Below are 17,706 nucleotides of genomic sequence, written 5' to 3' on the forward strand. Positions count from 1 at the left end.
AGCGAGCACAAACGATAGTTAATCGACTCGATCAGTTGCCTTGTGATTACAGGGCGACGCGCAAGGTGAAGTTGACAACAATCACTGCCGTCGTGCCGCAGTGTCGTATAAGCCTGCTATGGAGATGGTAATACGGCACACGAGCACTGGCTATAGCTGTTATAGCACCCACTACTGACAACAAGACTTGATTTTTGTTTTTGTTTTAAAGAATATTTTACTCTTCATTAATGTAATCAAATTATGCAGAACAAATATCGGTATATCATTGTTACAGAGACTCCAACCCTAAGCACCTTCTGATCGGGAGATTCTCCCGCCTGAAACCCCTAGCAAACGGGAGACTCCAACTTGATGTGCGCGAAGAGCACGAAGTTCCTTGCGGTCTAGGGTTCTATAGATGCTCTCTCGTGCTATATCTAAGGCTTATTTTTCAGCACACAATGAAATTAAGTAAGAAATCATTTCAAGCGGGAGAAATTTAATCTCAAGCGGGAGAACGGGAGATTCTGCAAAAATGGGCTGTCGGCGGGAGAGTTGGAGTCCTTACCTTCTGATGCATTTTTTCACCAAACATAAAACACAAAATCATATGTACAGCAATATCCGTTTTCATACTGCATGTATTTGTTTTTACTGACACAAAATCTTTTTTTCTTAATAATATTAATTTGTCACTGTGCAAAATATTTTATCCAATATCAATAACAAAGCTTTCATTCTCATGACCCTTCTAACTGACCTTAGATATCAATCAGTGAAGTTTATTCCTATTAAGAATAAAAACAAAAAATAGACCACCCTACTCAATACCCCCTCAAAACTTCCCTCCCACCTTACCCCCTACCCTTATCACCTCCTTTAAAAAACACAATCCCCAACTCCCCCCCCCCCCCCCAAAAAAAAAAAAAAAAAAATCCTCAAGGGACAACTAAAACATGTATGTACTGACATACACATACACCTATTTCAGTTTGAGTGCGTCGAAAGGTATTTCCTGGTGGATGTGTAATAGGCCAAAAATAACTTTTATTTTCGATTAAGTTAGTTTATTGACTGAAAAACCTTGTTTATTGAGATAACCTGTGTTTATCACCGAAATACTAAGTTTATCAGTCGATAAACTAAGTTATTTTTTTTTTCGAAGAAAGACTCTGCTTACTGCTATAAACTTAGTTTAACACGATATTTTCAGTTTTTCGCTTGAAAAAGAATTTTTTGATAAACAAAGTTTATATATAAACACCGTTTTTCTCTCTCTCAAACCCCCCCCCCCACCAAAAAAAAAAAAAAAACCAAAAAAAAAACTTAGTTTATCGACTGATAAAATGAGTTTATTCTGCGATAAATAAAATGCGATTTACTAGGTTTTCGGAATTATTGGGCGCATGGCGCGCCATAATGTGCCAGCAGAGAGCGTGTCGATCTGTGAGCCTCGAAATCGAAATCGCCATCAACGTGCGTGCGACTAGCTAGCCAAGTTTTTGTCCGTACCACAGAACTCCGTGCGTACTACACAGCAAATTGTACATGCGTACTGCATCCGGCGCTTGTGAACGAACGGACAACGTTACCGGACTGGTTTGTGTGTGTTTTATGCATTGAGCTAGTAGCTGGCTGTACTGTTGTTCGTTGACGTACAAGTATTGACGCTACACAATCGATCGTTGTGGTGTGGCCAGCAACGAAGGAGTCGGTGAGTAACAACGGTTCTATATTTTGCCTAAATCCTCTCTGTATCACCATGGACAAGATTACATATTTATTTTTATGCAATGGCTGCAGTCAGAGATGCCAGTGTTTACATCTAAATAATTAGGTAATCGTGTAGAAATGCACACCATGCACACCTACCATTTCCTTCCTTAATTTGTCAATAAAACTTTTCGTGGCTATCACAAATGTCAAGATTAACCATATCTGATGGTTTCATGAAATTTCATAGCCAATTACAAAAGAAAAGTAGCTAATTTTGACTCAAAAGTACGCCGATCGACGGCTGTATCAGCGTAGCATGATTGATGATCGATTATGTGGAAAAGCGATATAATGATGATGATCGATCGTTGTAGTCTGCGATACAGCCGCTTGTTTGGTGTTTAACCACAATAATTACGTCGGCTTAACAGTAAAAAGTTGAAAAAAAAAGAAAGTGATCTCGATGCGTCTGTGTTTTGTTGTTTTAGTTAATTTTCTCCTGTGTGCTGCGTTTGACTGTATACAAACATTGTATCTGTCAACATATTTTGCTGACTGAATGATGGGAGGATAATATGTGTACAAAACAATAAAAGATAATAAAATGGACCTTACTACAAAACAAAAGCAAATATTGAGGTTGCAGTTCTTGTATACATAATTAATAAAATGAAATGGAAAAATGAATAGCATTATACTATCATAAAAACAATAATTTATACTATAAATTGAACTTATCATTTAAAAACATAAATTTAATACCATTTACCATCACCAGAAACAAACAACAAATCCCCTTCCAATTTAACTTCCTCCTCATCTTCTTTTCTCTCTCTTTCTCTCTCTCCCTCCTTCTAATAGCCTTTATTTACTCTTTTCTTCCACTTTTCCTTCAACCTCATTCTTTTCCCTTCAACACTATTCAAATTAAATCATCAACATTTGTCATAATAAAATCAATACTTGCCACAATTTCTAAAGAAAGGATGTCTAAATACTGGTATGAATAATCTGTATCAATAATTTAAATAGTGATAATCATGATAGTGGCAATGAAAAGAATGAGAAAAAATACGAAAATGAAAGTAGATCTAGGGCCCACCCCACACGTATTGCACAAGTCGTGTTAATATTGTTAGTAAGCGGCTAATTAGAGACTACCAGAATCGATTATAATCGTTGACATCATTCTCTATGAAATCGATGCACTACTTACTACGTCGGACCTATGATCGCGACCGACGTACTTTTCAACTCCGATTTCTCATTTTTCTTCCCTTTTCGGCTTTCTAATTCTATGAAAACTCTCTGATATGGTTCAATTTAGCATCTCCAAGAGCTGCACAAAATTTGATTGACCAACGGCGAAGCGAACGGTAGGTGTGCATTTCTACACGATTACCGATAATTATTGGTATAGTTTTGGCCAAGATCGCCGGTTTTAACGACACTGTATCATGATGAAATTTTCTGCTTCAGAATGTAACGTTTGGCCTATGCTGTACGGCCGGTGTGGTGACACACGCCAAACACCATGGCCATGCATTCGTTCGGAGCTCAACAAATTCACCTTTCTTGAAACATGCATGGACCATGGTCCATAATAGCCATGGTTTTTATGCCTCCGCCCGAAGAGTGCCGGAGGCATGATTTGGTAATAAAGTGCGTGAATTAAATCAATCTTTATTGTCACCGTGATTACTCAAACAAACATTGTCATCATGGCCTATGGTCACTACATTGACATGACAATGCAATGACCAATGGCACAACATAAGTTTGCAATGAAATGCCAATGGCCTTTTTTATGGCCAATGCGATCACGCATATCAAGATCAATGTTCCAACAGTCATTGACCGGACAAGTATGTGTAATTCCGCGAAAAACTTCTCATTTATAATAATGACATTTGCTTGGTCAGTTTTTTCAAGTAGATTTACACCTGTATCCTCACCATGTCTAATTCCGCGAAAAACTTCTCATTTATAATATTTGCTGGGTCAGTTTTTTAAAAGGCATTAAAAAACTGACCCAGCAAATGTCATTAATAATAATATTAAATAGGGTTCTAAATGAGAAGTTTGTCGCGGAATTAACATTACTATGTTAGTGCAGTAGTGGCAGTATCCAAAGCCAGGCATGTATGGTAGGTGTCCAACCCACCGACCGGGTCCATAACGACTGACCGCGCTTATAATGGCATTGCGCATACAGAAAGAAAATGTACGCATGGGACTACGCGCAGCGGTGTTCGATTCTTCACTGGGCTACGCTACCGAGTAAAATGTGGCGAAAACAACTAAGTATTCCCTCTAAATTACCGAAATTTAGCAAAATCCAATAAGGTTTATCGTGTAACTACATATAACTAGGCCTACCTTTGCTGACTCGTTGTTAGATGTAGAGTATCCTTCCGTAATAAATTTGACGATTTTGACCGCAAAATTGTCACCGCCGCTTGTACGATCGTGCACACACGTTACACATACACATGACATAAACATTTTGTCGCCCGCTACGACCGTACGAGTTGATGCAGAAACGAGAAATGAATGTGAAAAAACAAACCGACTCATCTAATTTATTTCAATTATGATGAAAAGTTTCCTAATGAAAATCAAGTCAAATTCATCAAACAGTCCTTCAAAAGTAATATCGAAGGATTCAAAATATATTCAAATATTATTGGGGAAAAAATTACGACTAGAAAAAAACAGCAGCTTGTCAAAAAAATGCGTTTAAGTACGCTTTATACGTATTGTCAATAGAGGGCGGGGTGGTCGGTCGATATGAGCCGGGCAACTGAGTGCGGAAAAAATGACACCCCACGCGTTCGAAGCCGCCATCTAGAGCGCGTACCTCAGATCGCATTTTCAGTGCGCGCTTGTGAATCCGGAGTATTGTCTCCACACGTGAGTAAAATTTCAGGCAAATTGTGAGATTTTTCACGTTTCTGTTGATAGAAAAACGTTAGGTGTCCGATATTATGAACACCCAACCATACATGTACACGTATGATGTTCACTTAAACAGTCAAGTAAAACTTCGACAGCGGTGGTCATGTGACCTGTGAGTGCTTATGACTAATATGAGTGCTAGTTAGACACGTGAGTATATAGTGCTAAGTAAGTTCTGAAAATTGTACATAGGTCTACTCTAGACTTTGATGTTAGTCATAATCATCGACTATGTAGGCTAGGGGTAATGACAGTGTCTACAAGGTGTCCAACACATCGACGTTTGTATATTGAAACTGATACCCCTCTCTATTTAAAGCAAACTGTCCAAGGTTCAACCTCCCATGCCAAAATTCAACCACATGCAAAAGGCATAGGTTTTATGATGTAGCAGGCAGTCAAATTTTAGACATAGTTACCGTGGAATTATGGGCGGCTTGCTTTATTAGACTGTTTAGATCTAGAATCTATAGCATGCGCGTAAAGAACAAACTTTCATGCATGAGATTACGCGCAGTGGTTTTGCGTTTTTCACTTGGGATTTGATGAAGCCCAAATATTACTGAAAAATCCGATAATAAACAAGATCAACAGCAAAGCAATGATACTGCACATATCCAAACTGTTCCCATGGTCTTGAAAGGACATTTTTCTCCATGAATTCATCTTCTTTCCGCAATTTTTAACAGAGTGTCCCCGCAGTTATGTCTTTCAATGCTTGTGTGCAATTGTACATATACAGGCAATTATCGACGAGCACATGTCGTGCATCAAAGTGTTGAGATGTCATTGCAGTGTTTTAAAATTGTAATAGACTTGACCGAATCAAGAAAATTTGTGAATTTGAACAGTAAAGGACAGTTGAAGCAACCAAACTTTCCCCATCGTGAGCCATCAGCAATCAACCTTGACCAAAAGATCACTCTGTATCTGGTCGTCGGGCATACATGTATGTTCCGTGGAGACTGCTTCTGGCTTCACAGAATCCCCTCCTATTTGAATGTCTACGGAGGAGAGCGATAACATTTTTAAAAAATAAATAAATAAGATAAAAGACTCCTCCGGACAGACAGATCTTTCTGTCTACAATTGACCTACGATGTACATCTCATACCAGAATTAGAAATGACTTACCGGTAATGCAATGCTAACATCTGCAGCCCGAACGCAGAGCAGTTTAATAGGGGTCAACCTACATGTTGTACCTGGATTGTGAGTCTTGCTGAAATTGTTGGCAGATGACTTCTGACTACTGTCTACAGATATTGTAGATCAGGAGGAAGAGCATTCCATATTCCCCAATGGTCTCAGTCTCAGATTACCACTCAGAGCCCATTTAGAATAAAAGATTGGCAATGGTATGCCGTTTTGGTGCTACAACATGTAATCAGAAGCTGGTAACCCTGGTGGAAAAAAAAGAATGTTGTGTGGCTTCATCATCATTCACAATTGACTTCAAAACAAAAGATACGCAAAGTATGCAAGATACAGTAAACCTTGAGTTTCTATTAAAGTTAACAGAAATTGTTCATTTTTCAATGGTTCATCGTGGGTTTTTTTTTTCATGATTTCTCTGTGATGGAGACCATGTTTGACAAACTGTTAGGCGAGTTCCGATACATACATACAGTACATACATACTGTATGTATGAGTCTGGAAAGTGAATTCATGGCAAATGTATTTTGAACATGTATGTGCACAAACAATGACATTGCCGTAACAATTTCCCACGCTGGGGAAAAAAAAATGCTGGCATACATATGTACACTCTTCTGGTAAGTGATTGCCTAATGATATAAACAGTTACTTAGTGTTCCTCATATTCATTCCAGGAAGTTATACAGAAAATATAAGAAGAATCAGGGATGGGGGTGGGGGTGGGGGGGGGGGGGGGGGGTTGAGCACCCACTCTAGTTGAAGTTCAGTCTTCCCAACAGTTGGGAACCGCTGACTTCACAGCTATGTCAAGGAGCATAAAAGCATAACATTGAAAAAAAAAAAATTGTACATACTTTGTACACAACAGTGTAGCTGCATGCGACATGTTCTTTTTTAGGTGTAGGTAGACACCCCTGAGAATTTCCCCTATAGCATTTTGTCGCCAGCAGTCAGGTCTCTAAATGCTAGCTGTATGTGTACGCTGCATCCAAATGAATGAGGTGATTTTACGCACCGAGCGCAACTTGCTGTCACGCATTCGGTGTTTACAACTAGTGCATTTCATAGTCTAAATGCACAGTACTGTGCGACAGGCACTCAAAGAGTGTATCAGTTGTACATTAATGCAGTATTAAATCCCATCAAATTTTCTCCTTTTTACCATGGCTTAAACATTGTCGTGTCACAGTACGTGTACTTGAAAATACATTTTAGAGCTTACAAATTTGTTATTTCTTTCTCCAATATACAGAATAACAATTGCTGAGAAAATGTACAAAAATATGGTACTGTGGAGCTAGGGACGCGTTCATGCGAATTTCGTAGCCAGAATCACAAACATGAATCATGATTCAAAACGGCGTTTCAAATCACGGTCTCCGCGGAAGAGCAGAGCATTCATGCGGGCTTGCGCAACGCTGATTCTGGCTCCGCTCATCCTTTGCCATTGCGCAGCGCACTGCGCAGTTATACCTTGTCTCTGCAACTTGAGCCTGACACCTGTTAAATCCTTCTACCAACTGATCCGTCAGTTTATTGTAGGCCTTTACGCTTTTATTTCGGTGAATACCTTCCAATAAGCTGTGGCATTCAGGCTGTGTCCACAGATCGAGGAATAGTCTTAATTCTTCGTCTCTCCAATTGTTTCCCTTGGTAGACACAGCTGCAGCCATTACATTATCAACTCAATCGGAGAGTAATTACATACATTATTATAATAAACAGCTAGATACTAGCATAGAATCGGTGTATGGCGTTGGTATAAACAAACTAGTGCAGGTATGGTACCGAAACACACGATTCATAAGACATACACAAGCGCGCGAACAGAACCAGTTCTAAGCTGTGGGATACCCCGTGAGACACGCATGCGCACAGTGCACAATGACGTCCAGAATCATGATTGAAATCACGGTTGCGTGCATGCAGTTTCTGCGATTGTAATTCTGGCAGAATCATGATTCAAAACGCCCTTTTTTCCGCGTTTCAAAACGCTGATCTGAAACGCATTTAAATAGAAAAATCGCATGAACGCAACACAACTAAACATGTTTAGCGACTAAACGCGTTTAGAAACGCAATTCTAGTTTCGCATGAACGCAGCCTAGAAATAGTGCTCGCTGCTTTTCGTGTATTATCAAATAGAGAGCTTAGCCCTGAGCACTGGCACAGCATTGTCAATACATTATTGTAAAAGTTGAATAGCGCCACCATTGCTTTGATTTGTTTGCATGTATATGAGATACAGGTAGGGAGACTTGATCCACATGGCTAAATACTTATGTTTTGCACAAGTGTATAGTGTTTATCAGGGTGAAAATACTTATCAACTAAAGCAGTTGCCTGTTAGGACCATTTTTTAAACCAGTTCAATTTAGGCAATATCTTGAATTGATTAATGCAGACTCACACAAACAATTTTATGTGCAGTGACAAATGCCAAAAATCAAGGCTTCTTTATCATTTTAACTTCCGCAATTTGTTGATCAAAGCGAGGACAGCTTATTGGAGGTTTCCTGCATTTTCATAGCAAAACTCGACAAGTCTAGGATGATCTAGAGTAATCAATTGGTAGATTTAGATTGAGACTGACCAAGGAATGATATCATTGTGGGGAGTTTATCAGGAGGTCTTACAATTAACGCTGTGTTTGAATGTTTAATGTCAATCAGTTAGTGAATTTGGATGTCAATACTTGGGTACAAAGGTGAGGGTTTTGCAAAGCTGGTCAGTGTTCTACACTGTATGTCCTTCGTTCAATTTCATAATATACATGCACTACCCATGCTCAACTGGTGAACACAGTGACCGTGTTCATCGGGGCTCACAGCAGTCATCTCTGATGATGCAATATTTAAGTGGGTTTTGCTTCAGGCTGGGACTTTGTATTGGGGATGAGCCAGCCATGGATAGTGGACTTTGTATTGTAAAAGTCTGTCCCGGCCAGTGGTGCCATGTTTGGTATGAATGAAAGCAAATAATAAATTGCCCCAACACATGCTGTCCTGGCATGACATGCCTCGGGAAGCACCTGAAAATGAGTCACTATGACCTACATGTAAGGCCCTGTCACACTACAGTGGGTAGAGCTAGCATACACACAACCAACACAACATTTCTGGAAATTAAGATGTAAGTTGCTGTGCGTTGTTATTAGTGACACATTTAACATGTGTTGTATTCATGTAGTAGTTTGTTGATATTTGCAGAGTTGCTCTGGCAAAAAAAGAAGAAGAAAAGACAAACCTACATACGTGCATATTAAAAATCTTATTAATATGACAGTTGACCCAAAATCAGCATGCTATGAGAAACAGATTTTGGCCAGATATTTGATCAAATTTCAGCATATCTGAACTTATCCCGAATTTCAAGGAAAAAATCTGTACACAAAGGCATGAGTTTGCTCCATGTACATATATGCTGTCACATTGCAAAGCCCATACCAGAAAGGTGTAATGGGGCTGTATTTAGTTGTTGTATTGTTCATTTATTTATTTTGTGAAAAATTCATATTTCTGGCATTGAGATTATGACATATTTATTCGTTTAACGGTACCGGTATGGTGTGTGCTGTAACTCTAGTATTGTTTTCCCATATAATATGCTACTTTTTGAAGTGAGGTGAGGCCATAGCCATTTTCAGTGATTGGACACGGTTCTATGCATTTGTAGCACACACTAATATGGTGGTTTAATAGCATAATATGGCTTTGATGCAGTAGAGACAGTTTTGTTTTGTTTTTTTTTAAGATATGATATGTGAAATCATATTGGTAGTAGCACATAAAGAATATTGTGGAAGAGAACATACACATATCAAAGAGAGAGAGAGAAAAAACAAAAACGAATCACCTACCATGAAAAAAATTGTAAGACAAAAAAAAAGTAATAGTGAGTGCCTACTTTTAGGCATAGTACAGTACAAGTGTACACAATATGTCTTCAGTGTAAAAAAGCTATGCAGTGTTTTCCGAAGACAAGTTATAATGACACATTTCTGATGGAATTCCTCCAAAACTTTTGTTGAAACAAACATACAGTACACTGTATAATTGTGCAAACAGATATTAGATATAGTCTTCTTTATCCACATGGGTAGCATCTTCACAGCATTGCCATTGTTCTACCAGAGTCTGCTGTGATTATTATCACCCTTGTGTTGCCAGGCACCCATTTACATGTGTACACCTGGGGCAGGAGTTACATGGTGGGTAGAATCATCTTGTTCAAGGACGTAGGCACTAGAGGGGATTTGAACTCCGGACCTCAGATTGAAAGTCGGGAGTCCCATCCACTATGCCACAATGCCCCCCCCCCCCCCAAACAACAACAGATGCGCATTCATTCTCGCTTAAAGCATAATCACTTAATGTTCTTTTGTTCTCCTCACAGAGAGCCCTTCCCCCCACACACAATCAGACACACTTGTCAAGCATGGCTGACAACAAGGACGGCGATGATGAGAAGGTCTACGGTGGCTGTGAGGGCCCCGATGCCATGTACGTCAAGCTAGTCTCCTCCGACGGCCATGAATTCATCGTGAAACGTGATCATGCGCTAACCTCGGGAACAATCAAGGCGATGCTGAGCGGACCCGGTAAGTGATGAAACTGCCGTCATTTTTTTATCACAAGCTGTATGAAACCTCTCAAAAGGAAAAGATGATAAGAATTGTTTATTTCCTTATCAATTATAAGCCCTGTCCACCATCATTTACTGCTGTATTAGTTAGTACCTTTTGTTATCTATGGAAAGTTATGCTGCTGTGTGTACCTATACATGTACATATATATTCACCGTCATAGCAGAAATTACCATGCAGGTGTTGAGACACAATCATCATGCAAAATACACAGAACATCCCGGAATGTTTCTACCCATGAGAGCATTACACATGGCCCAATACCACATTATCATTCATGTTCCTCCAGTCACAGACTGCTATTTGACTGGCCTATTTAACAAACTGCATTTGTCTGCCAAAAATGAATTTGACAGACATATTAGTGGGTACAATAATATGTAGGAGTTTTAATGGACATTTTATACACGTTTTAAGTGATGTCTTCTCCCTAGTGTTTCATTGAAAGGGCGAGATTTACCCCCAAATAATGAAATTTTCCTCGGCTGTCTTTCATAGACCAGTGACCTCTAAGTTTACACTTTAAAACTCTATCATTGGGACCCACTCAAAGTTATAGACCAGATTTACTGTATGTTTATATTGAAGCAGTGTTTAACTACATTAAAATGAAGGGCCTCTGAATACTGTAAAGGAAAATATGTTCCTGCATGTAGTTTTTAATGCTCAACCGAGTAAGACAAATTTTATGGACAGTCTCAACAATTTAGTGAGCACTCCTTAAGCAGCTCACTGCTGCTACAGCAGCACATACACAGTCAAACGTAGCTGGTCTACATTACAACAAGAAATTCATTAATGCCTGGACTAGCGTATACGCTGTATGTGAAGAAAATCTCATAAAATATATTAACCATTGTTTCAAGTAGTTGTATTGTCTGTTTAATGTTTGGTTCCAATGTTCATTAAATGTTATATGTATTGATTTCAGTACCTCATGCATACTTTGTATTTTCTACTTTTTCCAACAGGTCAATTTGCTGAAAATGAAACAAACGAGGTTCATTTCAAAGAGATCCCGTAAGTGTTCAAAAGACAGTAATTTGGAGAAAACTTGTCAATATCTAAACTCCTGCTAATCTTGCAGTGTATGAATGGTTTTGGATACTATTGTTTTGTCGTACTGAAGCTTGTAAGACTGTAAGACTTCAAGACAACTGTAAGACTTCAAGATTTCTGTTTAAGTTAGTGTAAAAAAAAAAATGATAAGTAAATAAAAAACATTATAAAATGTGAGTAGCAATTTCCAGAAGTGATCATTCTTCAAAATTCGTCGAAAAAAAAATGCGTCAGCCCCACTTTGATTTTGCTCGGTCAGTAGCGCCTCTGCCCCCAGATCCAAAGGACCCGGGTTCAACTCCCGTTTCTTACTGAGCAACGTTGTGTGTAATCATACCGTCAGGCGTCCCCTCTAGTAAGAGGCAAAACATTCTGTCCCTAGGGTAGGACATAAAAGTGTATGAGAGAGTCACAACTCATGCGCGTAAAAGATTCCGCTTCATTCATTCATCGCAAAGAGCAGGGTGCATAACCTGATGAAGGGGTCCTGTCTCACATCCAACTGGACCCCATAGAAGACCAGCTGGTGCAGCTGAGTATGGGACATCCAGCCATCTTCCCAGATGGAAAAATGTAATAAACAAATCCATTTTATATAATGCCTATATAGATCCTTGCTATTTGATTGGTTGTTTGACATTGATCATTTGTCCCATTTCACTATGACGTCATCATACCGTGCAGTTGTGGCTCCATTTACTGTGCAATTTAGGATCCATATGATTTACTCCATTGCATGCATGCCGAGAGCCCAGTACACTACGCGTGTAAGACGCTTGCGTTTGCAGTGTGTGTATGCAACAGTGGGCTAGCGTAAAGCACTCAGTGAGCACTCTCTCGGTCTCAGATTCTCTCGTTTCCAAAATAGTTAATAAAACATCAGATGACAAGGATCTATTTTAGGCATTATATAAAACAAGTAATAAATGTTTTTCATACGTGAATTGGCCAGAATATTTCATTCGGTGAAAGATGAAATCTTTGATCCATTCAACTCGGCTGCAGCTCATGAAATATTCACCTCATGAAATATTCACCTCATGAAATATTCTGTCTATTGCACTCATAAACATTCATTATTTCTATACCACTTACATGTACATTGTATGGTATGTCATTTCAGATCCCACGTTTTGTGCAAGGTGTGCATGTACTTCACCTACAAGGTGCGCTACACCAACAGCTCCACAGAAATACCCGAGTTCCCCATCCAGCCGGAGATCGCCCTCGAACTCCTCATGGCTGCCAACTTCCTGGACTGCTAGGCAGGTCAAAGGTCAACAAGCGAGGGTGCAGAATCCCGTGGATTTTTTTGTAGGATTCTGGGAAAAAGGCTTGGTTCACTGGTCGGTCAGGCACACCTAAAAGCTAACCTATGAGTGACTTACTTTATAATAATTGCCATCTTCTCCTAGACTAAGAGCTGAAAACCATATTATCGTAGCCTGGGATGTTAGAAAGTGGCCTATCACTGTCAGGGTGTGTCACTGAAATGGTATAACACAACGCGGAGAGTAACAGGAGGGGTAGAATACAGGAAACGCAATTATTTCTTGACCCTTTTCCTCCTATTTCTCTCGCTCTCTCTTTAACCATGTTGTAAAGATTTGATGATGTAAAATGTTTCTTTGCGAGAGATGTATGGTTCATTTTTCAGGGAAACAAAGAGTTTCTTTTTTTATTTCACAGGTTGATAAGGTGTCGCAGATGTTTGAGTGTTCCTCCTGTGGAAGCAGCACATTAAAGGCACTGTTCAATGTTTTTCATTCAAATTCTATTAGCTGCATGTTCCTACCTGCCACCGGTGTGTGTGATATTGTGTAAAAAGGAGGAACAAGAAAAAGATTGCTATTGAAATTCATTCAAAATGCTTAAAAACAAATGAAAACTGTGTGAGTGACAAGATTTAGCATACTCAATTTCCCCCGGAGACAGTAGTATTAGAATGAACCATGTATTGAATGGTTTTTATGAGCAGGGTGATATTTGCTCATAGATATCTTAAAAGTGACAGCATAACTTTAAACATTTTTGTAAGCTGGAGTGTTCTTTTCATGCATGTGTACATCATTGTACAGCTCAGTCAACAAAGTTCAACCATTTTGTTCTATTAAATTTAGCCACTGCAGTGCTACACAGCATCTTTAACTTTGGCGCTGATACTAATTCTGAGGTCAATTTTGATCCTTGGTAATCAGGCGTTTTGCACCCTGTGGAGCTCATACATGTATGCAAATTTGTATTATCGAGGCAGGTTCATGTGTTGGTCACACTAGAAAAGCGTATTGCACAGTGTTGGTCACACTAGAAAAGCGTATTGCACATTTTTAGATTGCGAGCAATGTATTGGAGATATTACAGATATTATTGATTATGGCTATTGCAATTAGATTAGAAATAGATGACCATCTTCAGCATTTTAACACTGGATCAATGAGTATATGTAGTAGCTTGAAGTCATCAAACAGAAATGTTATTTTTCTCCTCATTTAAATACTGAAAATTTCCATTTGGTACAGTTTTCAATGAGGGGAAAATGGACTCGCTTCTGTTGTGTGATTTTCATTACAATATCAATATCGAAAATTGTAGAAATGATGTATGCATATATATCAAGATGTTACTGAAGAGCATATCATATTTGAAACAAAGCACTTATAAAGAGTTGCATTGTCCAGAGATACAACATAGCATGCTGTAGGTCTCGTAAGTATGGTACATAATAACCTCCAGCTGATCTGGCTGGAGGTTGATCTGGCTAGAATAATCTGACTTCAGTTGAGTCAACTGAGTATTATAAATGAGCTTGCTATATTCAGGCTACTGGTACCAACCTTTGTCCTTTAACATGACATTTCAAGCGGTCTGGTGCTGGACGTTGGTCAGTATTGAATGCCCGCATGAATCAGGTGTGAGGTTGAATGATGTAGGACACTATGGATGATGGTGGTCAAAGGTCCATTGTTCTTCAATCTTGCTTTGATCCTAGAACAGTAGACTTCACACATGTGACGCATGCTCTTGAGACTGTCGGGGAGTGTGAATGTTTCAAAGAGGGGCAGTGTTGGGGAAAGTTTGTGTATACGAGTAATGATTTGTAAAAACATACTCGTACACTCCTGTGTTGATGAATTGAAAAATAGAAGAAGAAAAAAAACAGAAAAAGAATGATTTAAGACACATTTTCCCAACTGTTGACTTATATAGCAAATATTCTTTTGGAAGTGATGGTCTGTGAGGAAATTTGTGTTGCTTTTCGTAGTTTTGTATTTAAAATATATGTGTTCATCCACAGACCCAATATCAATAAACAATCGGGATTGAGTTCACAGCAGTAAATATGACACAGAGGTGTAGTGTGCATGCTGTATAGCATTGTCAAAATCTATGTACAGTATTATATGTCAAACATCTATACAATCAATATGCTCTATTTCTAGAAAGATGTATCATTATTCCAGATTGGTATCACGTATACTGTAATTCTGCATATGTAATACTGTATTGGACAGCTCCCACACACAAGATCTTCATCCCAATATATATTTATCTATGCCATAGCTAGTAAACAACAAGCATCCATTGGTGTCTTACACTTACTCTCAATATATGTGGTCACAACTGGAGTCGCATACCACACCATACGAAGTGGAAAGATTTGGTGTTGTGTAACTTCATATGCTAATTATTGTCACTATTGATTAACCAGATACAGCTGTAATATCCCAATGAAAGGGCAGTCTGTAGTTCAAAGCCTCTTTAATACTATTCAAAGTTGTTCTCAAAAAGAGCTATTGGGCGTTGGTGCCCAGAATATGCCAGGTCGTGTTCAGTGTGCACCACTGATTAACAAAACGTTTTTTTTGGAAGCAGTGGGTAAGAGTAGGATGATACAGTGTAAGGCTTGGCCTGACAATCGTGTGTGTGTGTGGAGAAGTGGATTTTGTCACTCGCTGAAACGAGTAATGATGCAAATTCTTATCAGCATTTTTGTTATTTCTCTCTTTTTTTTTCTCAAACATGTCTTGTTATTTCCTTCTTCCATTCCAATGTCATTACCACACACCAGATTACAGTAGAGCTTGTGTGAAAGAATATTTCAGGGGGCTAATCCTACCAAATCTGAATCTCAATTCTGTGAAGAATGCACATATGAATTTCGGCAAAAAATGCTATTTATGGGAATGGGCCGAGTGCTGTTTTCTCTGTGAATGATCTCGGAAACGATGCAATAACTTGAGTGACAGCTGTAGCCAAAGTGGAATGACCTCCTTTGGAGCATTTCTCAATGAAGAATAGATGAGGTATGATGTCATTTTTGTTTCTGACATACACTTTTGCATGTCAGTGGCATAAAATTCTTGAGCTGTTGTGAAGTTTGTCATGGAAAAAATGACATCTTGCGATCAAAAACTGACTAGTCTCAACCTCATGTTAAAAAAAAAAAAAAAGGGGGAGAGCCAACTCTTCTTCCAAAGTAGCACGATATTATAACAGCAAAACCTTATAAAGAGGTTGATATAACATGATTGTCATATAGCAAGATGATTTCGCAGATCGCATCTCTGTGTATTTCTTCTTTCTTTTATTTTTACCCTGGTATGGTGAGAAACCCGACATAGTGTGAGCGTGGCTTTCAATTGTGGCTTTCAGGTCATCATTATAACAAGGTTCCTTTGTATAGATAATTGCTTTATCAGTGCTGATGTTTTTTCACCAAATTTGCAAATAACACAGACACATGGCTTCCCACCTTGTGAGGCAAGTTTTAAACTCCTCTTTCATCCTGCGTTTTTCTCCTGAATATGAAATTTGGACAGGTCAGTGCCGTGTGCATAAACTGTGTGTTAATTTCTTCTCTGACAGGAATGACTTGAATGTGTGTAAATTATTAGCCTGTGACAAAGCCTGTGTACATAAGATGGCTGGAAAAGAAATTTTTATGTGCCAAGAAATGATGCAAGCTTTACGTCATTCTTCTGTAAAATAACAAATAAACAAACAAAAGCAAAACTGTGAAAATGAGCGTTTAATTTTCCAAATGGGAGAAACTATGTTGATGAAATACATGTACAAGAATATTACATCTTCTCAGTTTGCAGGCATAGATTTTACACTTGTGTATTTTGTGTATTTGTATTTATACAAATGTGAGTGTCATATAGACTTTTCATTGTTTAGCTTGTAAAAACACACCTTTCTGCACTTGTAAGAAGCTAATTTCTACTCAGCAAATATGTCAGCTCATATTGTGCGGAAATATGAAATGTTTTCTGTGGCACCTAGTGATGTGAAATTAATTTCCAAGAGTAAATTAAACAACTAAAATCATTTGATAAGTTTTTGATAGATACTGCTTAATAGGAAATGTTTAAAAATGAGAAAGAAAAAAAAAAGATGTTGCAGTTTTATTTTTGTAAATGATGAAACCCCCGAGGTAGAATATTTCAGTTGTCTTATTCATGGGAAAAATATGTACAGTGTATGTGTGCACTTAAATGAGTGCAAGGAGTACAGGTCTCCCGATGGCCAAGCTGACGTAGCAAGTTCTGCCAGTCACGAGCAAACTACATTTTTGCAAGGTCTCTTTTAGAGTGAATAGTTAGTGTTCTGTGGAACAAAGGAAAAGGCCCAACTAATTGGGAGTACAATGTATCTCGTAAGACTTCATTAAGTTTGTTCCCATTTTCTGTTTTTGTGTGATTTGATGCATTTTCTTTCTTTTTTTACACATGACATTGTGAAGATATGCCCCCTCGTATGCCTAATGCACATGCTCATTTTTTTTTTCTGTGTGGTGATTTGTGACATTGTTTTGTTAAGTTATTTTGTAATGCAATAATTAAAAAGAAAATGTTTCTAGACTTGTTTTCTTTTTCTCCCTTTCAAACCCGTTTTGTACATTCCTGTGTCTCATTTTGTCTGAGCTTCTTCAAGAGATTGTTGGTGGGACTTTGGTGAGAGATGATCTTCTGTGAGTCAGATGCCCAAGCCACTGGAAAAATTTCAAGCACGGGGAAAGCTTGTTACATTGTACAGTGCACTCCTGTTATAATGAACACGGGTATGACGAAATTCTGGTTACAACAATGTGAAAATTCAGGCCCCAACATTTATCAACTCTATATTTTATTGTTTTATTTGTTTGAACTATAACAAAAAAAAAATTATATAATGAAATAAAACT

At 38.5% G+C, this 17,706-nt stretch overlaps 2 protein-coding genes across 2 annotated transcripts in view; both read left to right on the forward strand.

Moving 5' to 3' along the window:
• The window catches only part of LOC140234334 (small ribosomal subunit protein eS7-like), a 463,926-nt gene that overhangs the window by 427,499 nt on the left and 18,721 nt on the right, over positions 1-17,706 (forward strand). The window lies entirely within an intron of this gene.
• LOC140234272 (elongin-C) lies at positions 1,643-17,409 on the forward strand. Its single transcript, XM_072314333.1, has 4 exons — positions 1,643-1,696; positions 10,211-10,415; positions 11,432-11,480; positions 12,643-17,409. The coding sequence occupies exons 2-4, from the start codon at positions 10,253-10,255 to the stop codon at positions 12,782-12,784; spliced, it is 354 nt and encodes a 117-aa protein (XP_072170434.1). The 5' UTR covers positions 1,643-1,696; positions 10,211-10,252; the 3' UTR covers positions 12,785-17,409.

Source organism: Diadema setosum, chromosome 10, assembly GCF_964275005.1.
Source record: "Diadema setosum chromosome 10, eeDiaSeto1, whole genome shotgun sequence".
NCBI lineage: Eukaryota > Metazoa > Echinodermata > Echinoidea > Diadematoida > Diadematidae > Diadema > Diadema setosum.